General features: G+C 48.7%; 1 protein-coding gene across 1 annotated transcript; it reads right to left on the reverse strand.

Moving 5' to 3' along the window:
* Positions 1 to 5,177: 5,177 nt before the first annotated feature.
* Positions 5,178 to 8,456, reverse strand: LOC309581476 (SUN domain-containing protein 5-like; the record flags this gene model as incomplete). Its single annotated transcript, XM_082296097.1, is given in 6 exon segments — positions 5,178 to 5,212; positions 5,215 to 5,320; positions 6,076 to 6,165; positions 6,520 to 6,687; positions 7,947 to 8,059; positions 8,432 to 8,456. Coding segments are annotated over 6 exon segments (537 nt in total).
* Positions 8,457 to 12,432: the final 3,976 nt, after the last annotated feature.

Consider the following 12,432-nt stretch of genomic DNA (forward strand, 5'->3'; position numbering starts at 1 on the left):
CACGCAGTCCACAGCAAGATGTGCCAAAGGAACTTGAGCTGTCTGTCTGCCAGGACTGCCTGCAGTGCCAGCCTTTTATTCCTGCTCCCAGGAGAAAGATCAGCTGGTTAAGCAAGCATGTCTGGGAAGTCTGGGCGGTCTTTACAGTAACAAGGCAGTAAGGAAGTGGGCCAAACTCCAAAACAAATTCCAGGAGGGTGCCAGTACCTATTTCACTGCTCCTTCAAGGCTGGGCCGTATGTTTTCCACAGACAATCCAGCAATCCTCATATGGTTTATTTCCTCCTCTAGCTCCAAAGCAAGCTCTTTATCCTTTCATGCTAACAATGCTGCCATACAGCTTTGAAGAAGGAAGGATGGATTGAGGGTGAACAGAGTATTTTTGGGAGGGCGTTGTAGGTGAGGTGTTGAATGGAAGAGCTTCTTTTTTCTTCTCTAGCAGTCATGAGGACATTGCCAGGAGAAATTATTTTATTGGCTTCTTTATGGATTGTTATGCCAACTGACATCACACCTAAGTTGGAGGAAATTGTGCAAAGGCTTCACCTTTGCCATGAACCCCAGAGAAGAAAGGAGTCCATGCCTCTACAACCCTCTAGCTCAGTGATGTGCTTCTGGGGGTCCTCTTGTTGGAAATGATACCAATTTAAAATTTTTTATATCACTTTAGTCAGGGGTGTTGTTTGCTTTTGCCCAGATGGAAAGGAGTTGAAGTTTCTTTTCAAAGGACTGTTTCACCACTCCAGGCCTCATGAGCTTAACATCTCAGCAGACTGGGGGTAGCAAAAGAGATACACAAAGGATAATGACCGTTAATGAACATCAACTCCAAACATCACCCCTGGCTGGAGACACCTGGTCTGGGAAAAGATAAATAAGAGGACAAAGAATGAGAACTGAAATAACATCGAAGACAAAGAGATCAATAACCAATAGGAAATCAAATACTAAGAACTGTGTAACATGGGACCAATGAACATTGAACCAATGAATTTTGATGGGTTTTTACTGTATAAGTATGTCAAAAATCTAGTGAAGTGTATGTGTGATGATTTTCTCTGCACATCCTGGGCAATGTGTGGATGAAATGATTTCTGTTGCCCATCCTGGCCTGAATAAAGTAATGCCTTAATTCTGTAACCCTAAAATGTTGTTGGAGAGTTTTTGTTTTTCCTGCGGTTTCGGTGACAAAATGAGGACCCAAGTGTAGATGCCACGTGACAGAACACAAGTCTGACACAGCAGATGACGAACTGCTTAGCTGTAACAAGTCTTAAACTGATTTAAAGGGAAAAACTGATGAAGCAAGAAAGCAGGATTTAAAAGCCCTGGCTTGCTGTCCAGATACTGCTCATTTGTATCAGGTGGTTGGGAGTTGCTCACCCTGGTTTTAAGGCTGTAGTGCAATAGTGCCCAATCAAAGCAAAACCAGCCCAGGTGCTCTCAGAGAAGCAATAATGTGCTGTGGAGGGTCGAGTTTTTTGGGGTAAAGGCATGAAAATAAGTTTATATTAAATAAAGTTAATATTAATAAAGTTATTATTAAATATTTTAAAAATTATTCTTAAATAAAGTACATATTAAAAAATAAAGTTTATACCATCGAATTTATCCACTTCTGAAAGGCTTTGTCTGGTGACTGTTAAGTATCAGTGAAGATCAGGGTCTTTTCCTAAGGTGGTGTCTGTGAGATGTTAATCTTTGCGGCCAGCGTGGGCCCCTTTATCTTGACAAGTGATTATTGCTCTGGATAAAGAAGGTGGGGGGGGTGCTGATGGGGGAAGTTTTGCTCTGCCTGATCTGAGAGATTTCTGCGTGCTTGGGATAATGTGTTACAACTTCAGGTGATTGTGCCCTGAGTAACCCAAGTGTTGGTGGGCTTTAAATCATGTTTTGTGATGGTGAGAACTGTGCTATCTCATGGGAAGGATCTTGCATTCCACTGAGCTTTGTGCCAGTGCAGGAGGGCTTTTTAGTCTTCCTCAGAGGACTTCCAGTTTGGTTTTAAATGGTGTCAGTTGGCGGAGGTTTGCGATTCCTTGGGGAGGTGACCTCATATTCTAGTAGATGTCATCATTCTCTCTCCTAAAGCACAGCAGATGTGTATAAAGCTATTTGTGATAAACATCAATGCTGTCAATTTTTTTTTGTTGTTTTTATTTCTGGGTGGTTTAGAGCCTGAAGTGTGTGTATGGGGGGTGTAAGATGTATTAAACCCTGTATCAGTGGTTGCTTTTGCCTCGTTTACTGTGACTGTGGTTTTTTCTAGGCAAGTTTTCGTCATTTCTGGGAAAGGGATCTCCTTTACCAAGGCACTTTTAGAAAGTGTTGCCTGGAGACAGTTTGTTACTGTAAACTTCAGCACTTGGCTCTACAATTGAGTAAATGGTTCTGAAATGAGTGACAGGTATTAGAAAATTTGTAAATAACCGCAAAATACGTACTGTTATTTTATTTACCCTTGTATAGTGCAGAATTTGTTTCCAAGACCTGCTTTGTATAGAAGGTTGGACTTCTTAAAGTTTTGCACAACTTTGTGACTTGAGATTCAACTGTCAGATAAGATTTAAACTTGAAATCTTTTAGGAAATGCAAAAAAAGAGCCTCACATTTCCAACAATAGCTTTCCTACATTATTTGAAGGAACAGTGGGAATTCTTTGGGCAAATGTGACACCTGAATAGCTTTAAGTGCAGCAGGGCTCACTGCTCATTCTATACCATAGTTTGAAGTTGGCTTCCTTACCTGTTGCTGGTGCTTCCATGTCGGATTGCTTTGCTTGTCACATAAAGAAAGTGACAGTTACACTTGTTAGAGCTTTCACCTCCAGAGGCCTCCTCAGCATCTTCGACTTGAATCTCAACTGAGCAGAGTGAGCTACTTCCATATATTGGTCATGTGGAAGAATATTTGTTCTCCAAGTTGATTTTTATGCATGGGTGTGGATACAAATATGCTGCTAGCAAGAATTTTTCTTGCTTCTTTCCAGTCCTGTGAGATATTTTTCTCTCTCGTGGAAGATATCAGTAGAGTTCTATAAGCTATGAACACCTGCAACCTTGCAAAGCTTTGTTTATAGGACAGTAGAAAAATATTTTGACAATGGATGTTTTAGGACTTTAGCCAATCACCCCAAGAGGTGGCTGATCCTTTGACCAATTAGACTATGAAGAAAAAAGTCTATAAAGGAGTTGTAAAATAATTAAATAAATCAATCTTGCTGCACAATTCCTGCCTGCTGGATCTCTCTTCTCCTCCCTACCACTGCGGGATACCGTGACACATGGGAGTACTAAAAATGGTAATACCTCACCTAAAAGTTCTGCCATTTATCAATTGAGACTCCAGGTTAAGGGGCAGAATGAAGATAATGCCATAAATAAAATTGTTACCAGATGATAAATGGCCAACACCTGGTTAGCTCACACAAGGCTTGTTCTCCAGAACTACTGGCCTATGCAAAGTGCACAATGCCCATTGTGTGAGGAGGAGGACTGGAAATTCATTGGCCTCAGTGCCCTGCCAACTCAGCCAGGTCACCTGGAACATCGGGGTCTATGACCACCAGGGACCACCAGAGAGACCCCCCCCAGGACAGAAGAACACATGAGCAAAGGGGAGGGGAAATATGTTAATGATTTTGTGGGAAATGATTATCATATGCATGTTTAGTCTGGAACAATCAATGAATATGTATACAAAGTACAGTATATAAACAGAGACTTTCCTGTACTCAGCATGCCCAGCTTTGGGAGGAGCTGCATCCTGCTTCTTAATGCTACATTGGTGCTAAGGAGGTTTTTTTATTTTACTGAATTTCTGGTAACAAAATAATTAAATCCCTGTACTGGATTGTCTTAAGTGACAATAAACCAGCACAAGATTGCTACAAAGGGGTTTGCAGAGAATTCCCAGCTAAGAGTCATATGTCCTAAGTCTGATGAGGAGCAGCTGAGGGAGCTGGGAAAGGGGCTCAGGCTGGAGCAAAGGAGGCTCAGGGGGGACCTTGTGGCTCTGCACAAGTCCCTGACAGGAGGGGGCAGCCGGGGGGGTCGGGCTCTGCTGCCAGGGAACAGGGACAGGAGGAGAGGAAATGGCCTCAAGCTGCACCAGAGAAGGTTCAGGTTGGACATGAGGAAGAATTTCTTCACTGAAAGGGTGGTAAGGCCTTGGAAGGGCCTGCCCAGAGAGGTGGTAGAGTCCCCATCCTATACTTCCTTATTTACTGCTTACAGTTCTATTGATCAAACAAAGGTTGAAGTACAACTCCTGGGGCCTATGGCTTTTTAATTTTAGTCAGTAGTGCTAGGCTCTGGCACAAGTTAGTCTCTCACTACACATCCATGGTCAAGGAGTAGAGGTTTCCATGCATTCTGCCATAATCTTAAACCCTGGACTTGTGGCTTCCACTCTGTTTCTGGGACAGGACACATATACCACTGTGTCAGGTGTTTAGAAGAGATGGGTTGGAAACAACCAGTCACAGAATCATAGAATCATAGAACCATGGAACCTAGGACTTGGAAGGGCCTCCTACACCCCTTCTGCCCTGCCTACCCCTCCTGAAGAGCCTGTAACTGTCCGGAAGAAACAGGTGAAGAACCTTTGGCTAAAGAACCTTCTCCTTCTGAGTGAAGAACCAGAACCCAGAACGTGGTCAGGTACTGAAACAGGTTCCCCAGAGAATTGGCTACAGCACCGAGCCAGCTGTCAGACACGTGGTGTAGTTGTTGGCGTGGTCCTGTACAGGGCCAGGAGTTGCAGGATTTGGACTCAGTGATCCTTGTGGGTCCCTTCCAACTCAGCAGATTTTGTGATTCACCCAGAAGATTTTTCGCCCAGAAGGTTCTTTACCCACATGGTTCTTCACTCAGAGGGTGGTTGAGCACTGGAACAGGCTTCCCAGAGAAGTGGTCATGGCACTGAGCCAGCTGTCAGACACACAGTATGATTGTTGGGGCTGTCCTGTGCAGGGCCAGGAGTTGGACTTGATGACCCTTATGGGTCCCTTTCAACAGAGGGATTAAATGATTCTATGATTCCTAATATCTTACATAAAACTCACCTGACACAGTCCCACATGCATCCTCTAAAATCAACATTGGGCTGCCACATCATTCCCCCCATTTCCCTTCTTCCCTTTGCCCTTTCTTCTTCTTTTGTGTTTTCTTTTTTATTTATCTTGGCCCTCGGTTGGGGCTTTCCGGTTTTCCATCTTTCCATGAACCTGCACTCGGTAAATGCAGGTATACCACGGGTTTCCCCAGTTGCTCTTCACAAGAAGTTTGACATGTGAAAAGGCTCTGGGAAGCAGCATGCTCTGTGAAGAGGGAAAAGGGGGCCATTAAAAGCAACTGTGAAATCAAGATGTCTTACCCTGCCAGCCCTGTTTCTGCTCAGGAACAAGATCCCAAAAGTAGGTGGGAGAAGGAATAGAGATCTGAAGCTCGCTGCTGGTACCGGGGCTGCTGGGGAGACTGGGGACAAGGGAAGGCACTTGGCATCCTCTGCATGCTGGCCCGGCTGGGGCTGCGTCTCCTTTCCCTCTGCCCCCTGCTCTGTGCTGACAGAGGGGTTGGGAAGTGGTCCTGTGCATGGGGCTGGTGTGTGACCCCACTGAGCTCCCACCATCCGCTCTGCCTGCCTTTCTCCTGGCAGGCTGAGAGCACTGGGAGAGAAGGGGCATGCTGTGCTGGGGCGACACTGTCCAGAGTCAGCAGGGCACAGAGTGGAGCAACAGTGATGCCTGACAGCTTTTGCCACCACTTGTCCCTGTTCCTCCATGGCACAAAGTGGATTTGTTGTTTGGATGGAGGGGCTGCATGTTCATCTGGCTTTTCTGAAGGCAGTGGCTGCAGCCAGGGATCTCTCAGGAGCTGTGTTGCCACAGGCCTGACCCTGTCCTTTGGCTACCACAACCACATGCTATTCAGCCCTCCAAGCCCCACCAGGTCTCTTTTGGCAGTGATCCAGGACTCTCTGCCCAGGGAGGAAACATTCACATCCTCCCTGCCACAGACTTGCAATCAAACCTGTTTTGCTCCCTGGCATCTGGCCCCCACGTGTGGAGCATACCTTCAGAGGGAAAGTTTGAATGGGGTCTTTTTCTGTATTGTAGGTGAACATCCCCAGGAGAGTTTCCTCTTCTCTGTCTGCATCCACTCCCTTGGGGGCAAAGCACAAGGAGAGCAAGTTGGGCTCATCCCGACAAAGAGAGAATGTACGAGCTGGATCAGCCCTCTTAAACACCCAGCCTCTCCCAGGGCTCTGGCAGTAGTCTGGCACTGATTAGTGTAGAGCTCAGTCTCTGCCTTGTGTTTTGGTCAACCCTTAGGTGCTTGGCCAGAACGGGTCTTAAGAAGGATGGAGCTCTCAAGCCCTGGAAGTGTTGCACTGGGGCACGGCAGTGCTCAGGGGAGTGCAGGACATGAAGCTCAGAGGAGGCACAAAAGCAAGCAAGACCCTACCCTGACTTCCCCCCAGGGCCAGATCCCCACCAGAAATGCCCAGCAGACTTACAAAGACAGCGATGTCTTTGGGGGCACTGATGATGGTCCCACTTGGAGAGGCTTCTTTGGTGATGTGCTGCACTGTGATGGCAGTCAGGTGGACTCGTGCTGGCAATCTGATGACAACCTGGCCCTGATGCCCTTTGAAAGCCCAGCAGTTTCCTGGGAAAACTTTTGGCTGCAACCAGAACGCAAGAGCAATGACGTGTGGGCCAACACAACTGCCCGTGTAGCTTGAAGCGCTGGGGCTGACATGCCTGTGGAGTTTATTTCAGCTTGAAAACAAGGGGCAATTGAGGAAATGGACAGAAGCAGAAGGACTTCCCTGCCTGCCAAAGTGGGCTCAGCATGGCAGAACAGAGAACGCTGGTTACGAAACCATCCTAGTCAGGGACAAGGAGTGCGGGCTTTGGGTGGGTCGGACGGTCGGGACGGATGGAGACAAGAGATCTCTGAAGTCAGATCTTGGAACATGCGGTTTATTGCAAAGGGCGTGGGTACAGGGGCACTGCTTAGAGCTGCAGCTGGCAGCTCTGAGCAGGCCCAAGAGAGCAAGAGAGTAAGCGGGTAAGTAAAGAGAGAGAGGGAGAGAGAGGAATGAGGGTGAAGAAGTAGTGAGAGAGAATGTGTGTAGAGTATAGTAAGAGAGTAGTAAGAGTGTCTGAAGTCTTGGTTACAATACAATAAATCATCTTCTGTACTGAATATTCTAATTGTCACTAACCAATCTAATACAAGATACAAATCCTATAGCATTTACATACAGCCTATAAGAGTTCTTATATTACCATAGAGTGTTACATCTTAACTTCTAAAAACTACTCTTTGGACCCCTTCTGCTGAGCTAGTAGGGTCTGTTCTGACCCTTGGACCTGCCTGCAAGCAGAGGGTATTGTTCAGTCAAGAGGGGATTACCTTCAGTCGGCCACACCATTGTTTTCCAGTTGTTCAGTAACTAAGACTTGGTATTTCAAAAGGTGGCTTTCATTTCGATGTCACTTATAGTTTTCATATTCCCAAAATCTTTTGTCAGGCAATCATATTTATAAGGCTTTCCTGTTTCATCTTCCCCAACAAAGGAGAAACACCTCTGCCCAGGGACTCTGTAGGGCATCCCCCCTCCTCTTGCCTCCACCCTGAAAAGCAGTTCTTAGGGTTGACAGCGGAGACAGGGTCACCAGGTAGAAAGAAAGCCTTTCACCCAGCTGTGGCCGAGGACTGTGGGCAGAATGCAGCAGTACAGCTCAGCTTGGCCCCACTCCCCTCCAGAGAGGAATCACTGCTTCTCAGCAAGCCCAGCCCTGTGTTCCACCTTTGGTTTCAGGAATCCATCTACACCGTGGGCTTGAGCAGTACCACTGGGCTGAGGGGAGACCCCCCGAGAATGGTTCCTAAATTCACAGGAGGGAAGAAAACTGATGATTTCTGTTAACATACCTGCAGAATAGTATCAGGAGGGCTGGCAGTCCAGAATAAGCGTAAAATCCTGCAGAGACCGCTGTCTTTGCAGTCATAGGTCTGGGAAGTTCTCTGTGTGTCAATGGTGGCTCCTGTAAGGAAGGGAGAGCAAAAGGCTGCAAGCAGCTACAGCCTGGGAGGGCTTGGCTCAGACACCATTTCTGATGCCACTGGCCAGCTCCATGTCCACCTGTCCTGTCCACATCTACAATGACAGCAGCCACATGCCTGGTGACTGCTTCTCCCACAGGGCTGAGTGCTGGGAGGCAGCAAAGGATAACCCAGCCATTCCTTTTCCAGATGCAGCGGAGAGGACGAGGGCCCCTCCATCCACCCAGGAACGTCTGTCATTTCTGTGCCGTCCCCACAGGAACGTGTGTGGGGGCACCCCCAGTCACCCTTGAGGCTGTGGACAGCACACAGAAAAGGGCAAGGCAAGGAGACCAGGCTGCTTGTGTCCTTACCAGAGCTCTTCAGGGCCCAGTCCATCTTGACACAGGATTCCAAAGCCGTCTGGGTCAGTTCCTGGGAAAACCATGAGCAAACACAGGAAAGGACCACATCAGTGGAGAGTTCAGCATGCTGCCATCACCCACAGAGGCAGAGCTCGGTGTCAGCCATGCATGGCAAGGCGTGCCCTCAGAGCTGGGAAACTGTGCTGCTGACATGAGCCACGAGGAGTGAGAACAGCATCTGTGGCCACAACATTCTGACCCCACCAACAATGCCAAGGAGAGCTTGGGTCACCTTCAAACCGCTGATCTCCGCCCGCAGCTGAGTGACCTCTTCCAGCAGATTCTGCAACTTTTGGGTTTCAATCAAAGTGTGTGAATTCCTGCAGGAAGAGAAAAGCAGATCTTGTCAAAGCAGCCCATTCCTTCTGTGAAGCACCTGAGCTCAGTGAGGAGACACACATGCTTTCCCTGCTTTGCCAGTGCTTCCTTCCAGCCCAAGCTGAGCAAAAGGCAAAGGCAGGATGGAAATATGGGAGCCTTTGCTGTTTGGAAACTGAGCACAGGTAGCACAAGGTCAGCTGACACTTCTGCACAGACACAGTTCCAGTTCAGGAAATCTCTCTTACCAGAGGGTTTTCAGTCCTGCTGGAAATACACTTGTCAGCTCCTGAAAGAGAAAATTCTCCATTAGAACCTCTACTGCCAGAGCCACTGTGGCTTCCCAGGGAAGACTACACAATCTGCTTCTTCTTCAGGTCATGCCATGTGGAAGCAGAAGAGCCGGAGATTTATCCAGCAACCCTCCCTTGCAGGAGGTGTCTGTCCCACAACAGTCACTAACCTCCATCATTCCCTTTGTCCACGGTAACCATCCTGGCACGGCAGTCCCGCAGAAAACAACAGCTGCAAATCACATCACCGAGAGACAGTTACTGGACTGGGGTTTGCAGCAAACCCCTGGGGCCCATTGTCTCCTCCTCAGCTGCCTTGGGGGTCAGGCAGCAGGTCAGCTGAGGAGCGCAGAATGTGGGGTGCAGAGAGAGGATGCACCTCTGACCGAGGGCCATCAGCCCAGGCTTCAGGGGACATCCCAGCATGGTCTTCAGTTGTGTTTGTTACCCCAGATCTACTCCCTGTTTCCCCTCGCTTCAGTGAGCACCAAGACCAGGCTGTAGGAGCTAGGGGAGGTACCTCCCCATTCCTCCCCTTGCACAGCCCCTCCCCTCTGGGCATCCCCAGTTCAGCTTTGGAAATACCTATGCCCTTCTCTCTCAACCTTGCAGCAAGCCATCCAGTCCAGTGGCCAGACCAGTAGCATGGCTGTGAGACTACCTGGGAATCTTACTGGTGGTCCACAAGCCAGTCCCAGTCAAGGGCACACTCAGGAAGCCCTTGGGCCACAGGAGTTTCCACACCTAATGGCCCCGAAGGAGAGCTGGTGTCCAGCACAGCCAGGCTGTCACTCTCAGTTTTTTGCTCATGAAAACTCACCAAGAGCCACTGAGAACAAGATGAAGACTTTAAAGCTCTTCTTCTGCTGGACCATCTTTTGCCTGAAAGAGAGGGAGCCCTGCTGCTGTCAGTTACCTGAGCCTTAGGCAAACCCCTTCACAGCAAGGAAACACAGGAGCTTTGTCTGTCTCTGGTCCCAGAGCTCTCCCACACCTGCACAAACTCTTACCAGAGCTGGGGAAAACCCTTTCCCTGCAGATGCTTGGCTCTCCCCCGAGCACCTGGCTAGGCAGCAGTTTGTCCTACTGCAGCCAAAGCTGGAGGCTCTGGCCCTGGTGTGCCAGTGACGCTGCCAAGGGGCTTTGCTCTTGGCTCTGCTGGAGACTGGCCTCAGCACAAGCAGTGCTCAAGCTTCATCATCCAAGTGAGAGCACCAGGCTGCTGGTTAGGGAACACCCTCTGCTCTCCCCTTGGCTTGCACTGGCCCTCAGGCATTCCCATCCTGCCCCCTGTCTAGAGTAGAAACATGTAGTATGTACTCTGTGAGGATGGCATGTGCTCAGAAGATTTCTCCCCAGGGAGACAAGGGCACCTGCCAGTTGCCAAATAAGCTTGAAGAGCATCCCTTGGAAAAGAAACCAAAGAAAAGTTAAGCCTGTCTCTTGAGTCTCTTCTCTTCTTCAGCTGGGACCCATCCCCACAGAAAGGGGACTTAACACATCACAGGGCTGGTCTTCAGAAAACCTGTCAGCTTCCCCCCGCTGCTCTAACCCCACTGACCTCGTTACACCACATCCATCCTACTGTTCCAACCTGACACCCTGGGCAGGAGCAGCCCACTTCATACCAGCTCATTGGGCAGCTGCTGAGCTCCACAGTCACCTCTGCCAGTGGTTGATCAGTCTCATGCTCCAAGTACTGTTTGGAAGGCTCGTAACGGCTTGTCTGGTGAGCCTTTCTCCTCGCCATCCCTCTGTGCTCAGCTCTACCTCCTCAGGGGTATGAGGGGATGTCTGCCCAGTGCAACAGCTGACAGTTACTGGACTGGGGTTTGCAGCAAACCCTCAGGGCCCATTGTCTCCTCCCTGCTGCCTTGGGGGTCAGGCAGCAGGTCAGCTGAGGAGTGTGGAATGTGGGGTGCCACGTTCCATCCCCACGCTCTGACCTCACAGCCGTGGTGGCTCTGCTTTCACAATTGGGGTGCCCAGGGTGACACAGCAACTGTGCATCTGGGTGTCCCCATTTTGTTTTGCAGAATGCAGTGCTGGGAGGACTGCCTCAAGGTTGGGTGGTTCATCCCACCATCTAACTAGGAAGTTACACATAAACAAGCAAAGGATGCTTGCAGAGGGCCAGGAATCATAGAATCATCATGCAGTTACAGGATGGTTTGGATTGGAAGGATGCTGCAGGGCCATGCATGTCTGAACTCTGGGGGTTATTACAATTCAGCCTCAACAGTACCAGGGAGGCTGCCCCTGGGGCCATCAGCTGGGGCCCGTTCACCTTACAGTAATGGAACCACACACCCTGGAACATGTGAAGCCCAGTTTCTTGCAGCTTTGTGTGTGAAAGACAGACTTTTGGTGCCCAGTGACTAACTCAGAGGTGATTTTCTGGTTAGAACAACCATACCTTTCCTATCAATTTGTGTTATCTATAAAAGTTTATTGCTGTTGCCTTTGCTGGACAGAAGTATTAACTTGAGCTTGTTTCCTCTACCCAATTGTTCCCACTGCTCTCCCAAGTTGTGGAAAATTTATTATCTCCAGGACTTCTAACTTCTGCCAGACTGGGTCTGATCATAGTGCTGAAATAATTACGAGAGAGAGTGCATACACAAATAGTACCATTGCATTCATCTTCTTTCCTGCCATAATAAAACATCCTCAGTATCTTATTTCTTCTCCTTCTCCTCTTCCCAGCTTACCCTCAATTGCATCCAGAGGTTTTTCACTTCTGATTTACAGCCTGGGCAATACCACCCTGCTCAGACCTGGCATTGCATGCAAGATCCCATTTGTTCTCCAAGAAAAGGAAACCACAAAAACATGGCCTCTGTTGCCTCCCTTTCCCTTGCAAGTTACTTTAACCTGCTCCACAAGGGATTCTGTTGACCGAGGGCCAAGGACAGCCCCTGGTTCCCTCGGCGCCGACTGACAGGGCACAGAGTCCTGCTGTAAGGGAAGCCAAAAAGGCCTGATGGGCAAGCAAAGGAGATGTGCAGGAAGGCAAGCTGAAAGGAGCTCCCTTCACCCAGCTTCAGGCCTCCTGCTGGAAAACCTGTGGTGAGAGAGGACCAGGCTTTGCTGAACATAGCCACAGTAGCTGGAACAGACCCATCTGGCATTTCTGATGGGGTATCCAACAAAATGTGCTCATATATGCACCACAGTCTTACATAACTGAAGAAAGGACCAAAAAGCCAGGTGGGAACCCAAGTCCTTTGCCTAAAGCCAGTAAGAGCTGTCACTTCTGCCTATCTGCTTAGTAACTCCAGCCACTGCTTGGAAACCACTCATGTGCTGACTCTGAATTTTGTAACTAGAAGAAAACTC

Source organism: Coloeus monedula (genome assembly GCF_965178545.1).
Source record: "Coloeus monedula genome assembly, chromosome: 23".
Lineage (NCBI taxonomy): Eukaryota > Metazoa > Chordata > Aves > Passeriformes > Corvidae > Coloeus > Coloeus monedula.